Consider the following 15,135-nt stretch of genomic DNA (forward strand, 5'->3'; position numbering starts at 1 on the left):
CGGAAAACCAAAACGCTTTCATTTGAATGTAAATATGGTGTTTGACTTCAATTCTTCCTTCCCAGGTGTGTTTGTCAGCGAGTGCTGCTCATATGGAAAGCAGCTACAATACGTTTGAAAAAACAAACAAGTGATTTTGTGTTTTTGGGTGTCTGGTTTCAGGACGCCGCCCTCGGAGCTGGCGTGGGAGGGGCCCCGCCCGGTTGGCTTCCGTGAGTATCGGCAGCGGCCTGTCGGCTTTATTGCCGGGGTGAGCGTCGTCGGGACAGCATGCAGAGTGAGTTTGAAGGGGGATGAGGGAATTCTTTCACTTATCTTTCACCTCCAAAGTATTTTAAAAAATATATTTTGGCAAATGTATTCGAGTCGAGTCGCCTCAAATCAACGGTCTTTGTCATGTTTAATACACCTGTGCGGCGAAGCTTGTTAACCCAAACGATCTTTTAGTACTAACATATAGACGTGTATTTTTGTTGTCGTTTGGGCCCGGGAGAGTAATTCACAAGATTGGTCCTTGATTCAAATTTCAAGTTGTTATTGATTTGCATTCCACAAGGAATGGATTTTGCGCCGCCAGGTGGACGCTCCTGTCGGTCGACATTCCTCACGTGCTACTTCCTGCTTGACTTGAGAGTGATGACAAATGCTAACTTTCAAACCGGACATTGAGTTCCTCTCCTTGATTCTAGGCGTGAGTTCTCCAGGAGGCGGCGTTCTCAGCGAGGACCAGTTCACCTGCTCCATCTGCCTGGAAGTGTTTGTGGAGCCCGTGTCCACGCCATGCGGCCACAGCTTCTGCAAAGCCTGCCTGCAGGGCTACTGGAACCACAGCAAGAAGTTCCTGTGCCCCATGTGCAAGAAGAGCTACAGCAGGAAGCCTGAGATGAGCGTCAACAGGGTCCTGGCGGAGATCTCGTCTCAGTTCCAGGGGATGGCGTTGGCTGGCGGGGCCGAATCGCCCGGGGCGTCCACGCGAGCCTCGGCGCTCAACCTGAGTTCCGAGACGGGATCGCTGAGCTATGACACCGGCGAGTTTGCGCGGGCCGGAGACATTCCCTGCGACGCTTGTATCGGGAGGAAGATGAAGGCGCACAAGTCGTGCGTCAACTGTCCCGGGTCCTTCTGCGAAACCCATTTGAGACATCATAAAAAGGTAGTCATAGTAGGAATGGTAACATTTAGGGGCTTCAAAAGCACCGACTTCCTGTCTCGTGACGTTGGACTTAAATTTCCAGGTAAAGACTCTGACGTCCCATCGACTGATTGAGCCCACCTTCAACCTGGAGGACAAGATCTGTAGAAAGCACACGCGTCTTCTGGAGCTTTACTGCCGCACCGACCACATCTGCATCTGCTCTGCCTGCGTGGAGACTGCTCACAAATCCCACGATGTGGTCTCCGCAGACCACGAGTGGAAGAAGAAGTTGGTCGGTGGCAAGCGGACTCCGGCATCGTCCTCTGGCATCATCATCATCCTCCTCACATGACCGCGCTGTCTTTCTCCCACAGAGCAGCCTGGGGAAAAAACGCTCCGAGCTGAAGCACCTGATTAAGGAGCGTGCCAAAAAGCTGGAGGAAGTCAAGCAATCCATTAAGGTCATCAAGGTCAGAGGTCAATCAATCCTCACCTAGTATCCATATGCGCAGGTCACTTTTACCCAAGCCAGGAATCTCCTCGTACAGCGCAAATCTCAGTTTTACCTGGTGACAGAGGTGTCAAATCCAGGTCCAGAAAGAAGAACCCTGCCACAGCTTAGCTAGAGCCACATGTGCTTCTAATCAACCGGGATGTAAACAAGCTCGTAGCTTGTTTACCTGCCAGCTTGTTTGAGAAGTAGCACCTTTGGCTAAAGCCAAACTGCGGCGCGGCTTTTATTTTCCCGACCTCTTAAAGACGGACAGGTATGCAAATATTTCCTGAAATCCTTCATTCACTGCCACATTTAAAATCTATCCAGTTGGAGTGATAGAAACTTTGTGGTCATTCCACTCCGGGGCTGTAGGTGACACCAAAGCGGGTACCTCACACCGCCCTGAAACCTTTCATTCTCAGCCCTTCCTGGTCCATTTTATCGTGCTGCTCGCGAGGCATTCACATGTGCTCGTCCAACCAGTGGAACCGGTATGGAGCAAAGCCTCGCGTGCTTTTGTTTGCGTAGACCTGAGGAGTGTCTTGGTGTTAGGGTTGAGCTTTTAATTGCCTCCGCCATGGAGTGCGTTCATCTGCATGAGGTTGTTTATGTGCAACCTCCTGTTGAGTCACTGTCAAACTTATTGATATTCAGCTTTCGGGTTGTCTGCAGAAGACAATCCACAATGTAAACACTGTGTGTGTTCCAGACCAACGCCCAGAAGGAGCTGGAGGAGAGCTGGCAGGTTTTTGCCGAACTGCAGCGCCTAGTGGAGCAAAGTCAGGCCGAGCTAGTGGAGCTCATCGCCACGAGGCAGCGCGAGGCCGAGCGCCACGCGCAGGAGCTGGCGCGAGGCCTGGAGAATGAACTTAGTCAGCTGAGGAGGCGGAGCCATGATTTGGACACCCAGGCCCAGAACAAGGACAAAGTGGTCTTCTTGCAGGTAGTCCAATATCAAAGTGATTGCTGCGCCAACTTTCTATTGTGCTGTAATTGCCAATTGATGTCAACAGATGACGGCAAATGACTACTTTTGCCTAAACAAAGATGCCACCAATGCGGAACTGTGTCTGTAGTATATAGATTCTCAGTCATCCTGGTCATGGACGCGAATGTTGAAAAATCGTGACTCTTGTATGTGTTTCACGTTGCTGTTGTGGTTGTTTATCATTCCCATTTGCTCCGTGCAGCACATGGCCACCCTGCCACCACTTCCCGAGCTCACCGACTGGTCCGCCGTGAGCATCAACACGGACCTCTACCTGGGGACCATCCGTTCATCGGTCAGCGGCCTCGTCGACAAGTTTCAAGAGGAGCTGAAGAGGCTGTACGGCAAAGGTGAGACAAGCGGTTCTGTTGCTTTTCAAACGGAAACTTGTGCTTTTGCCTTGTGTGTAACGCAGCCTCTGTCTTGTCCCTCAGAGCTCCGCAAGGTGCAGAACTACGCGAGTGAGTCACTTTTGTTCAAATATGGCCACCAGATGGCGCTTCTCACCCAGTCACTCACGTTCAAGTGCCGTTTGAATTGCCCGTGAGTCTCAAAGTTGTATTGTATTGCTCAGGTGAGGTCATCCTGGACCCAGCCACCGCCCAGAAGAACCTGGTGCTGTCCGACGACGGCCGCCAGGTGAGGTACGAGGAACGCAAGACGGCTCACTCCGACGGCCCCAAACGTTTCAGCCTGGCCCTCTTCGTCCTGGGCCGGGAGGCTCTGAGCTCGGGACGTCACTACTGGGAGGTGGACGTGGCTCGTAAGACCTCCTGGACTTTGGGCGTGGCCAACGCCTCGGCCCGACGCAAAGGCGAGATCACGTTGAGTCCCGCCGGCGGCTATTGGTGCTTGTGGCTGAAGAACGGCCAAGTGAAAGCGCTGGCCACCTCCCGCCTTCCTCTCACGCTGCCGTCCCTGCCCGCTAAAGTGGGAATTTTCCTGGATTACGAAGGCGGCCAAATCTCTTTCTATGAGCCCAAGGCCCGCCTGCACCTCTACACCTTCGCTCACAACTTTACTGAAAACGTGTACCCCATCTTCAGTCCCTGCCTCAGCCAGGAGGGCAAGAACACGGCCCCTCTCGCCATCACACCTGTCAAACATACCTGACATAAAGATGTTCGCCTCACACAAAATTCATTCAATATGGAAAACATGGCGCTGTTTTGGCCTTAGATGGACTTTGGAGTTTAAAGTTTACAGTCTATGCGCAGAGGTGTCAAACTTTGGCCCGCAGCGCAATTACATTCGGCCTAAATTGTGGGTCGACTCTATGCTAAAATTGTCTTCACTTTTAACGAATAAATGTTTCTAGCAATTATTAATAGAAAAAAATAGAGATATTCCTAGTAATTATTACCATTCATCTTTGTAAAAATTTGAACAGTTCTTACTCGTCTGTGTAGCCTATACTGTATATGGTATGAGACATTCATACATTTATTTGGGTCGACAGTTATAATGACTACGTTTCGGCCCGCGATAAAAATGACTTTGACACCCCTGGCCTTACGGGCTCGGTAATCAAAACATACGGTGATTCCGACTTGCTTTTGTTGAATAAAGATGCCGGAACAATATCACAGTGCCACAGACCCTTCCGAGGGCCTTTCCATTCTCGTGTATCTGGGTTAAGGGGAGGGGGGGGGGATGTATTTTGGGTCGTAGGTGTGTGTCGCTTGCAGCCGGTTTCACGTGTCAGTGCACTGCCGAGCTTCCAAGCCACTGGTGAGTCTCCCTGATTTTATGAGAAGTGTGTCTTCTGCTTTTTCTTTGTTTGGATTTTGGCATTTAATCTTGTCAGTCGCCATGACGATTAGGGCGGCTTATTATGCGGCCCGGCTTGTAATCAGCGAGTCGTCGTGTCTTTCCGTTTTGGTCCGGCTGCCAGCTGGCTGCCTAAATGTGGAGAGGGGGGGGGGGGGGGGGGGGTCAGACGCAATTTTAGGACTTGGGACTGAGTTGCTCTTCCTGTCACATGTGATTTGATTTTTGCCATAGTCATTTGGGATTCATTTGAAGGTCAGGCAAGAATTGAGACTTGTGACTCGCACACGCGTAACTTCAGTGCCACTTCCGCATCTAACCCTCACAACGTCGCTGTCACAGCAGGTGGGAAAAAGGCCGCGGGGTTAAAATGACGCTGCCTCTTCGCCGTGCAGGGATGTCGTCCCCTGGGAACCTCTCGGAAGAGCAGGTGCACTGCTCCATCTGCCTGGACGTCTTCACCAACCCGGTGTCCATCCCGTGCGGACACAACTTCTGCCAGACGTGCATCTTGGGTTACTGGAAGAGCAGCCCGCTGTACCAGTGCCCCATGTGCAAGAAGTCCTTCTACAAGAGGCCGGACTTGAGCGTCAACACCGTCCTGAGGGAGATTGCCGAGCAGTTCAAGGAGATGCGCTTGAAGAGTGCGGCGGGGAAGGCCGCAAGAGGGAATCGGTGGACTGTGGAAAGGCGCAGGGAGGAGGATGAGGAGAGGCTTTTGGAGGACAACCGTGAAGAGGAGATGAAGACCGAGAAAAATGACGACGGGAGAAGCGAGGCAGCGGAGACAACCGGATTGCATCCAGAGGAGCCGTCTGCCTCTCTGTCTCCACCATCTCCCCATCCAGCATTTCCGCCCTGGCAGGAGGTCCTCTGTGACGTTTGCCTCGGCAGCGGTCGTCCCATAGCTGTGAAGTCCTGCCTGGTGTGTCTGACCTCCTACTGCGAGGAGCACCTTAAGTTGCACGCCGCCAGATTCACCAAACACAAGCTGATGGAGCCTGTGGCCAACATGGAGGACCGCATGTGCCCCAAGCACCAGCGCCTCCTGGAGCTTTTCTGCAAGAAAGACCAGACGTGCGTGTGCGTCCTGTGCACAGAGACTGACCACCGGGCGCACTACACTGTCCCCGTGGAGCGGGAATGGACCGAGAGAAGGGTGAGTCAAAGTGAGACCCGGGAGGTATTTCACAAAGCGGGTCACGTGAAAACCGAGGTGGCCCTGTTCCAGAAAGCCAGCTGGTTGTGTTCATCAAACTGATTCCAATCGGCAACTCCGGGAATCGGCTCCTCGTTGGAAGTCAACTCAGAGTTCAGGTTTGGACTCAACTTAACTTGTGTTGTTGTTGTTGCAGGCACAGCTGAAGAAAATCCAAGTGGACGTGCAGCAATTAATTCATGACAGAGTAAGGAAGGTGGAGGACATCAAACGCTCAGTCGAGCTCAACAAAGTAAGAACACGTTCGCAATTCTTTGAGCTGCTTCTGACTTCTTGCCTTATGACGGCAGGAGAGCGCAAAGCGAGAGACAGAAGACAGCGTGCTGGTCTTCTCCGACCTGGTGCGCGCCATCCAGAACACTCAGGCCCAGGTGGTCGCGACCATCGAGGAGAAGCGGAAGCGCACGGAGAGCCGTGCCCAAGATCTGGTGGTTGAACTGGAGCGGGAGATCGAAATGCTGCGAAGGCGCGGCGTTGACCTGGAGAACATGGACAGGACCGACCACATTCACTTCTTGAAGGTGGGTGAGAGTTCTCCAAGAAGAAAAATTGAAAAAACTCACAAGATATTTTCTTTTCCTCTTTGGTTTGTGTAGAACTTTCCAGCTATGAGCGCCACCCCGTCCATCCACGACTGGACTGACACAAACGTTCCCACTGATGTCAGCGTCGGCTTGATCAGGACAGCCGTGTCCAAACTGGAAAGCACTCTCAAGCAAATGGTGGACAAGTTGGCAGACCGAGGTACCGCCTCCATGTTGGAAAGGATCATTTACCGTAATTTCCGGACTATAAGCCGCACCAGCTAAAATTTCATTTTGTTCATATATAAGCCGCACCGCACTACAAGATGTCATCAACAATAGCGCAATGCCCTCTAGCGGCCACAGGAAACCTCTACAGTACATCAGCAGCTCTATTTCCTATGTTAAGAGCCATATCGACTGCTTTTAACTTAAAAGCGCCATCATAAGCATTTGTTTTGTCCCCCGCAATGAGGGTTTGTGTATAAAAGCTTCCTTTCTCCAGTAGTGTCCATCTTGATCTCGTTCTGTCTCATGCGGCACGATTTGCCTAGCGGACGGAAATGCAATCGAAAGTGACCGTGTGTCTAGTCACATATCCCTCCGCCCAGCAAAGCGGTGGCGCACAAGAGCGGTCCACAACCTTTTTGCTGACGAGGGTACAAGTGTATTAGACATCACAAAAATCTGACTCGATGACTGAAACGATTTATCGAACACTCACCAATCACTAAATTGGGCTTTTTATACTATAGTCTCCTGAAGAACTAAAGCCGTGATTTATTTTTTTATTTTTTTTGGCTCCCTGCTCACAATGCATACCACAACCGGCACTTTTATTTTGCTTCTTTTTTCCTACAGAGATCCAGAAGGTTCTGAAGTACACAGGTATGCGGGATGTCACGTCGCTCCATTTGCTTCCACACTTCCTGACTAACGATGCATCCTTCCTTCTGTAGAGGATGTGATTTTGGACCCGGACACCGCCAACCCGTGGTTGCAGCTCTCCCAAGACAGGCGGCAGGTGCGTCACCTGGGGGCGTGGCAGGACCTCCCGGACCACCCCGACCGTTTCGACACCGTGGTCATCGTCCTGGGCAGGGAGGGCTTCACCTCCGGCAGACATTACTGGGAAGTCCAAGTCGGCGAGAAGGACGACTGGTATCTGGGCGTGGCCAAGTCGTCCGTCAAGAGGAAGGGTCGCATCTCGGTGAGCAGCGCACACGGCTACTGGGCCCTTGCCATGAAGAAGGGCCACGGGTACCGCGTGTCCACTGTCCCGCCGCTCTCATTGGCGCTCGAGCCCAAACCCAAGAGGGTCGGTGTGTACGTGGACTACGACGAGGGCCAAATCTCATTCTACGATGTCAGAGCGCGCACCCACCTTTACACTTTCACTGAGAGGCTGAGCGAAAAGATTCTGCCTTTTTTCTACTTGTACTGCTGTGACAAAGCTTCCGACACCGTCGGAATCTGTCCCGTTACAGAGAAAGCCCTGATTCAGCAAAGCTAAAACGAGACGGCAAAAGTTTTTAGGTAGAAGTTTCGATTCAGTCGGGAAAAGTAAAAGTAGCGTACCGAGTCAACTCCACAAAGTAACCAAGTAAAGAAAAAAATGAAATCCTAATTAAACCTGGCTAGCTAGCTTCGCTTGCTTTCCAAGCTTTCTGCTGATCATAACTTGTGCTTGTAAGATGTGACGACAAAAGACAAAAGAAAATAGTTGACTTTTATATGCGCACGAGTAGAATGAGTTAGGAGCTTGGTTGAAGACGGTGTTACCATCATCAATAAATAACCATAAGATAAACATTCATATCTTGACAGAGTATGAAATCATGATTTGCCCTATTTGCGCACTTTACAGGAGGAATAAATACAAGTAGGTCTGTTTGTGTTTTTATTTTGTTTTTAGTTCGTTTTTATTTAGGATGAGAGAGCAGAAACAGTTACTTTTATAAATACATTTTGTGGCAGATTTTTCAGGGTCATTTTACAACTCGAGCAATTTTTTTTGTCTTTTATGCGTGTGTTTTTCTTTCATGCGTGTGTTTTTTTTTATTGTCCTTATTTTTGACACATTGACGTATGTTTCTGAGCTCTGGTCATGTGGATCAAGGTACAAAACACTGGCGGCAGTCAGCTTGTCAGGCAAACCTGTGGTTTCATTCAGTGGTGGGAGAGAGCGCCTCCCAGTGGTCGACCCACTCGGGGGAGTGAGAGGAGAAATCCTCCTCACTGTCACGAGTGGACGGGAAGATGGGCGCCATGTTTTTATCCATCGTTGTCATCGTGATTTTTGTCTCAAACAATTTTCTACGTAACAACAGGAGTGAAAGACTGTCGGGATGTTTCTATTCGTCATCGTCTTCCTCGTCTTCCTCGTCTTCATCGTCTTCATCGTCGTCGTCGTCGTCATCATCGTTATCGTTGTCATCGTCGTCATCGTCGTCATCGTCGTCGTCGTCGTCATCATCGCCGTCATCATCATCATCATCGTCAGGGTCAATCTTTCCTGAGAGAACATCCTCAATCCAGCGTTCCAGCTCGTCCGCCGTGGGCATTTCGTCGTGGTCGTCCATTTCCATCCAGACGCTGTCCGCCTGGCAAATGCAGGAGACCAAGAGGAAGAAGAAGCGCCATCAGCCACCCAATTCCATGCAGAGAAACAACAACCATCGCTTACGTCCGCCACGTCGACCACGCCAATTTTAGGCGATGACAGGTCAATGCCGAAGGTCCTCTCCCAGTAGGGGACCAGCTGAGAACAAGCGGACATCAGGCATTAGAGGACATTGGGTTCTCCGACATTTTGGGTTGAGAGATTTTTCTCCGCCTACCAGGGGGAAGTTGTCGGGGTCGATCCAGATGATGCTCAGGTTCGGATTGTCCGTGTTCTCGCGTGCCACCTCCTTCAGGATCTCCAGGAATTCAAAACCATCTAAGGAGTCCAAAATCAAACTAAGGAGTCACATAGGCTCGCTAGGTCCAGTTGGGCGGACGCATCCGACTCCCACCAGGGTCATCTTCCTCTGCGAAGGCCACAATGTGCTCGCCGTCGATGTCGTCCTCCTGGCGTGAGAGTGTTTTCAAGCCGATAAACGCTCGGAGGGCTTTGTCGTTTGGAAGATAAGAAGTGCGCTTTTGGAGACGTTCTTACCCAGATCTCGTACATGCTGTGAGGTTCCAGCTTCCTCAAAGTGGGTCTGAAACAAAGGAAACGAGACACGGTAAACGGTGACCAGCTTGTCCATCGGCTTGAGCTTCCAGCTCGTCGTACCTGTCGTGCTGCTCGATGTACTCAACCAGCTCAGCCTCGGTGTACGGCTTTCCAGGTATGGTGACCGATTCCTCCATGAAGGGCTCGTAGAAATCCACCTCGTTCATCTTCAGTTTCAGTTTCTTGGCGATCTAAAGCCAGGCAGAGAGGAACCCCTGAGACACAATCAACGTATCTTCTCGGATGATGCACCGAATTACAATCTCTGCGCTCCGAACGCTAACAAGAAGGCTTTGCAAACCTTAGGGTCAAAGGTTGCAAAGAATTTGATGAAGGGGTGGAACTCCTCAGCGGCGTCGACGAATTCCGTGAAATCTGCAAAAGACGTCAGGGCTGAAAGGACGTTGCCGGCGGCTCAGGCGTCCCTTTGCGTCGTTCACCTACGAGGAGATTTCTCGCTCTTGAAGAAGCCCACCAGCTTGATAACCTCCTCCATGTTGTGGAAGCCCTTCAACTCCCGCTCGTTGTCGATGATCTCCACGGGCTCCTCCATCACCTGAGGGCGTCCAGTGTTGGGAGACCGTTTCCGGCATTGTAGCTCAGCGTGTTCCAAACGCAGGCCAGCCGTTTCGTGCTTACATCATAGAGGAACTCCACCAGAGTGTCTGCGGCCAGCTCGCCGTCATACTCGATGATCTCGTTGTTTGCAAAGATGTAGACGCTCTCCACCTCATCCAGGCCTGGCGGTGGATTACAATGAGTTGGGCGGAGCATCAAGAAGAGCGAGCGAGAGAGTAGCCTACCGAGCTTTTTGGCCACCGCGCTGTCTTTCTTTTCATCCACAAGGCCAAATCCAATGTCTTCATCCTCAAGATCGTCCAGAACCTGAGCTGCCAGCTGTGGAGAAAAGAGAAGGGAGCATCGGATGGGGGAGGGGCAAGATGGTTGGACCGTGAGCCGTTGGACTAAAAGTCTTCACACCCCTTTTCAAATGGCAAATTTTTGTCAAAAAAGAAAATGGGAACAATCCTTTAAAAAAGACATCCACCATTAATGGCTTGTAACCTGTGTGACTCAATTGAAAAAAAAAAAACAACAACCTAAAACAATGTGGTTGCATAAGTGTCCACACCCTGTTACAACAAGGGGATGCGGCTGTGTTTTGAATCAACCAATCACATTCAATCTCATATTAAATGAAGAGGACACACCTGCCGCCATTTCAAGTGCCTCTGATGAAGCCCAAACAAAATCAGGCCATGGTACGACATTCCAATTTCCCCCCATTTTTTTGTTTTGTTTTTATTGATCAATCCGTCTTTTGCCACCTCTGCAAACTTCCTGGGCGTCACTTGTTGTCCACCTCGAGACCTTAAAAGCAAAAGCTTTGGACTGCTGCCTTGCACTTTCTAAATCGGAGTGAAACCGGAGCCAACAATTGACAGCCGCCCCCGTCACGCACCCCACCCCTCCCCTCCTGCCAAACCGCCAAGAACGCACAAGAGAAAGGAAACTCTTGGCAAGGGGCACAACTTGAGGCACTGCAACAGGTGCTTCGCTACCTGCAGGTTAGTGCGCCGCACCGAGCAACAGGGGTATTTGGAGGAGAGGTGAGGGTACATTCCCCCCCCCCCCCCCTGCTATTTAAGGTCTTGAAGAAGGCATGTCGGGAGCAGAAAACCATTCGTCGCAGAAGACGCACCTGACACACTCGCATGTCTCATTCCACAGGGCTCTGCTTCTGCATTCAAGTGCCAATTTGCCAATCTTCCAACTTTTGGATTATTTTTGTCCAGATTTCATAATGGTGATAAATTATTGACATGAATCATTATCCTCAGGTAGAAGATGTTATTTATAACAACGACGTATCATAAAAACTTTCAAAGGTGCCAACAAATTCCAGAAGTATAAATGCAGATGTGCTTTTTTTAACCATATTTTTGATTAAGATCATTTAGACATTTATGTATATTTCATTTATTCACTTTCTGAATTACTATTTTTTTTTTGCCTGCCTGCCTTTACTTTGAAACATTTTCCAATTTTTCAGTTAACATAACTTGTTAACGTACTTCTAGCTATTTTGGTAGGCTACTTTTGCTTTTAGCTGTTAGCTTTGTCTTTGCTTGTGTGAAATACATTGAGGTGACTTGAATACACACACACTTGTATACCGTGTGTTAACAGTACATGTATTTATGGACATATTTGTGGACTTTTGTCACTCTACCAGGTTGTAGCCCTGTGTAGCTATTTCAAAACTCACAGCATCTGCTTATCTTCTGTAGATGGACAGATGGTAATATTTGGAGACATTTTCTTTCTAGATTGTTGAACCACCGTATGTAGGCCCATCGACATAGCTTTGTGAATGGATGTGCTTATCTACTGTATACACAGTCACAGTTGAATAGCTGTACACACACGGTAAATTAATAATGGGTGCTGCCGACTGTTACGCAACATCATGAAAGATGCATGCAAATCTATGATTGAGCATAAACACAGTGGCCTGACTGAGACTGGCCAGCAGCTGTCGTTTTCTGGTCCGGGTTTACTCAGGAGGCCTCAAATCTCCTCATTGGACTTGACGGCGAGGTCACGCGGGGCAGGTGACGCAACACAAGCTGCTCCACAAACTCACTGCCAAATGGGTGATGTCACCTTGGCCTTGTTGCAAGGTTGAGTCGGGTGGTTGTCACGGTTACCAAAGCCTTCAATTTTGCATTTGGCGACTGCAGGGTGACTCTGAACCCCCCCCCCCCCGATGTGCAAATGGCTTTCTCTTCCAACGCGCATTAACATTGTTTAAACGGAACCGTTTTGTCCTCGATGGGACTGCGCTTGAAATTGTGTTTGCAGCTAATGTTCACATAGCAGTGGTTTAAATTTAACTGTGGGCCGCTTACATCATCTGATACATACACGCCAAATCCGTGAGCAACACGCATGTGCTAGAAATCAATACTTTCCAAATGTTTGGGGTCCACGTAAAGAGAAATTTGTCTATGGACGCTCTAATTCAAAGTCTGGCCTAATTCCATTTCAATTAAAAAAAATAAAACTTAATTCTCATAAAATGATGCCCTGCTGAGCATCTCACAGAGGTCTCAACAACATGACAAAAGCACACCTGTCACCTCAGCTTGGCGACTGTTCTAATCTGGAAAGAAAAGTCACTGAAAGGGGCTATCAATTTTCAATCAACTTTTTTTTTTTCTAGCACAAGGAAATGAAAGAAAGAAATTTGTCAGCGTGAAATGTTCTGTTGGTCACCCTGCATGTGCTTTGGTTACCATAGCAACATTCTGACTTTCCTCCCAGCACGCCAAAAAACAGATGAGAATCAATTGTAAAAATACTCACTCAACGCAGAAACTCAGTTAGCATTAGCATGTTGCCAACAAAACACTTTGTTTTACTTTCCCTTTTTTTGCAGACAATAAGCTAATATTTGTATTTATCTGACTAGCGCTGTGATGTCACGTGTTGTCTTTTTAGAAGGTTAGAAGGACCTCATAAACAAACCCAGTGCTAATGGCTAGCTAGATAAATATGCCACATCAACACAGAAGTGGAAAATAATAAGTCCTACGTTCCTGTACTTGAGGTATCTGTATTTGAATTAAGTTTGATGTTGCCAAAATGATTGGTGGAAGGTGTATTTCTTTCAGTCATTTAGTAAATTTAGCATAAAAAGTAGAAAGCGGTCGAATTGTATCCAGGTGCCGATTGGAACCGAAACTCCACGGGCGAAAAATCCCGACGGCACCTCAAGAACCTGGTTCTGTGTAGGCATCCACAAATCTTGGCCCCCTTGTCCTCCCTCCCCTGCGACCCACCTCCAGAGCCAGCTCCTCGATCTGGAGCTGCTTGATGGCGTTGCGGTTCCCATGCACGTTTTTGTGGTAGTAGACAACCATCACGTCGTACTTCTTCATGATGGACTTGTAGTTCTTGGCGCTGAGGTCGTGAACACGATCCCTGCCGTCATACTCTGGGATCCGCAGGCCGTTTTCGCAGGATGCCAGGGCCCCCAAGGAGAGAAGGACCCCCAATATTGCCCAGCCCCACTTCATGGCTACCGTCCTCTCGTCCACTGTGAACCTTGACTTAATGGTCCCGAAAACCAAGTCTGCTTCCTGCCCCCGTTGGCGAGAGAAGAGCAGGACCGACAGCAAGCGGCTCCCTTTAAGAAGCGCGTCCACGTGGATTTGCTGACCACGCGGGGCAAGGCGGGGGGCTTCGCTCCTCCGAGAGAAGCCCTGCCAAAAATGTCACAATTAGACGGGTGCGTGGAGGGTGGAGTTTGGGTTGCATGGCCACCTGTTGGAAGTCTCTTGTCAGGGGAAGCGTACCGTCTCGAAAGAAGACCCTGACGCCCGACATGCCTTTCCCTTATTAAGCTCGACCGGGCTGCCAGAGTCCCACTAAAAATAAAACTTCTGCTGGACAACGCTGTGGATGAGACATCATTCATGGACAGAAGGCAGCAGCGTCAACTCGGAGGAAATCAGGGCCCGAGCCCCAGCCAAAAAACGCCAATGATTCACAACCTGCTGAAAAATGTTCCAAACTGCCAATGAAGTCATTCTCTTGAGAAGCATCATTTCTAAATCTAGCTCGGAACTTGAAGCCCAGCTCGCAACACAAAACAAACAAAGCAAACAGCCGTGCGTAACTTACGCTAAAGTTGGCCTTCAGTATAAATTTGGACTTTGCTGAGTAATTGCAATACGGCTCACCGTCTACGTCTGCGTGTGAAAATTGCTCCATTGCACATGATATGAATTTTGGTCTCACTCCGAGGCGGGTAAAAAAAAAAAAAACTCAAAGTGTTTGTTGCACGGCAGTCTAATTACAATCGGTAGCGCAATCCGGGGCTTCTAAACTACGCTGCCAATGGGATTGTTCCCTTAACTAAACACATTTCAAATTCCTCCTTCCAGGCCCATGGAGCTGACCCTTTGACCTTTGCCAGCTGCCCTCTGATCACAGCAAAACAAGCGAGACAATCAATATGCTGTGGTGAGTATGATGTATCTTTTTGAAATCTTTTATTTTTGCCATGTTCTTGGATAAATATTAACCGCTCCAGCTAAGCTACAGTCTGTTGTGTGCTTTGAGTTGTATTTAATTGTGTTGAAGGAGGGTGGGTTAGGTTCACTCGGTTAAAAGGATTCAATGAGGTCTCGATGATGAAGCATTGAGGTCAACAGCGCCCTCTTATGGCGGGCGCGCGCACGCGCTCCTCTTTTTCCCCCTCCTCTTCCTGTCAACGCCATGACGGTTGAGGCACTGTTGCCACGGCGACAGAGCGCCAAAAGACGTTTTAACATTGATACCGATGCGATGTGTTTTCAGACATTTTTTTAAAGGCACTTAACCATGAATTTCGTTCGTTTTGATTTTTTTTTTTTTTGGGGGGGGGGGATCACATGGCAACTGAATGAAAATCAAAAAACTAATACTATGCTGCAACATTTCAATTTGTGACCAACTAAATTTTAAATAATTTTTGCTGAGCTAAACAGTCAATTTAACCAAATTGTGGTTATCCTTATGTGCGCTGCTCCTTTTGGCGTGAACCACCAGGAGGCAGTACTGTGTAATGCAGTCATGCAGACACAAACCAGAAGAAAAAATAAACTAATACTCACAAATTTGCTGAAATATGAGTCGTTTTTCTACATGAGAAAGAATATTATCTATTCAATATAATATTGTCTACATGTATTGCTCCACCATTTGTGTTCAAATATCGATCGCTTAAAGGGTTG

General features: G+C 49.0%; 3 protein-coding genes across 4 annotated transcripts; 2 read left to right on the plus strand and 1 right to left on the minus strand.

Annotated features, from left to right (window-relative positions):
- The first annotated feature begins 133 nt into the window (after positions 1 to 133).
- btr12 (bloodthirsty-related gene family, member 12) lies at positions 134 to 4,202 on the plus strand. The gene is made up of 8 exons (XM_049761176.1): positions 134 to 277; positions 690 to 1,153; positions 1,236 to 1,427; positions 1,510 to 1,605; positions 2,341 to 2,574; positions 2,822 to 2,969; positions 3,054 to 3,080; positions 3,194 to 4,202. Exons 1-8 carry the CDS (start codon positions 271 to 273, stop codon positions 3,730 to 3,732), a joined length of 1,707 nt encoding a protein of 568 aa, XP_049617133.1. The 5' UTR covers positions 134 to 270; the 3' UTR covers positions 3,733 to 4,202.
- Positions 4,203 to 4,274: 72 nt separating this feature from the next.
- Positions 4,275 to 7,948, plus strand: si:dkey-46i9.6 (E3 ubiquitin-protein ligase TRIM39). 2 transcript variants are annotated; one of them, XM_049761015.2, is made up of 7 exons: positions 4,275 to 4,350; positions 4,732 to 5,548; positions 5,745 to 5,840; positions 5,899 to 6,129; positions 6,205 to 6,352; positions 6,994 to 7,020; positions 7,092 to 7,948. In XM_049761015.2, the coding sequence occupies exons 2-7, from the start codon at positions 4,760 to 4,762 to the stop codon at positions 7,643 to 7,645; spliced, it is 1,845 nt and encodes a 614-aa protein (XP_049616972.1). In that variant the 5' UTR covers positions 4,275 to 4,350; positions 4,732 to 4,759; the 3' UTR covers positions 7,646 to 7,948. The 2 variants fall into 2 exon arrangements, with proteins under 2 accessions (XP_049616972.1, XP_049616983.1); XM_049761026.2 differs by having other exon boundaries at positions 4,283 to 4,350; positions 4,785 to 5,548.
- Positions 7,949 to 8,023: 75 nt separating this feature from the next.
- On the minus strand, positions 8,024 to 13,591 carry casq1b (calsequestrin 1b). Its single transcript, XM_049761612.2, has 11 exons — positions 13,198 to 13,591; positions 10,156 to 10,249; positions 9,992 to 10,092; positions 9,797 to 9,908; positions 9,654 to 9,727; positions 9,413 to 9,543; positions 9,293 to 9,338; positions 9,150 to 9,204; positions 8,973 to 9,073; positions 8,819 to 8,893; positions 8,024 to 8,735 (listed from the first exon to the last, which is right to left on the minus strand). The coding sequence occupies exons 1-11, from the start codon at positions 13,432 to 13,434 to the stop codon at positions 8,487 to 8,489; spliced, it is 1,275 nt and encodes a 424-aa protein (XP_049617569.1). The 5' UTR covers positions 13,435 to 13,591; the 3' UTR covers positions 8,024 to 8,486.
- Between the last annotated feature and the right edge of the window lie 1,544 nt (positions 13,592 to 15,135).

The sequence above is a fragment of the Syngnathus scovelli genome, chromosome 1, assembly GCF_024217435.2.
Source record: "Syngnathus scovelli strain Florida chromosome 1, RoL_Ssco_1.2, whole genome shotgun sequence".
Classification (NCBI taxonomy): domain Eukaryota; kingdom Metazoa; phylum Chordata; class Actinopteri; order Syngnathiformes; family Syngnathidae; genus Syngnathus; species Syngnathus scovelli.

Bases quoted from the DNA above. Each gene is read 5' to 3' on its own strand.
- casq1b (XM_049761612.2), bottom strand. From the start codon at position 13,434: ATGAAGTGGGGCTGGGCAATATTGGGGGTCCTTCTCTCCTTGGGGGCC. The intron at 8,894-8,972 runs GTAGGCGGAGAA...GCTTGTTCTCAG, and splicing joins ACCCCGACAACTTCCCCCTG to CTGGTCCCCTACTGGGAGAG. The intron at 8,736-8,818 runs GTAAGCGATGGT...TGCATTTGCCAG, and splicing joins GCGTGGTCGACGTGGCGGAC to GCGGACAGCGTCTGGATGGA.
- si:dkey-46i9.6 (XM_049761015.2), top strand. From the start codon at position 4,760: ATGACGCTGCCTCTTCGCCGTGCAGGGATGTCGTCCCCTGGGAACCTC. The intron at 5,841-5,898 runs GTAAGAACACGT...TTATGACGGCAG, and splicing joins GCTCAGTCGAGCTCAACAAA to GAGAGCGCAAAGCGAGAGAC. The intron at 6,353-6,993 runs GTACCGCCTCCA...TTTTTCCTACAG, and splicing joins GGACAAGTTGGCAGACCGAG to AGATCCAGAAGGTTCTGAAG.
- btr12 (XM_049761176.1), top strand. The intron at 1,606-2,340 runs GTCAGAGGTCAA...TGTGTGTTCCAG, and splicing joins AATCCATTAAGGTCATCAAG to ACCAACGCCCAGAAGGAGCT. The intron at 2,970-3,053 runs GTGAGACAAGCG...CTTGTCCCTCAG, and splicing joins GAAGAGGCTGTACGGCAAAG to AGCTCCGCAAGGTGCAGAAC.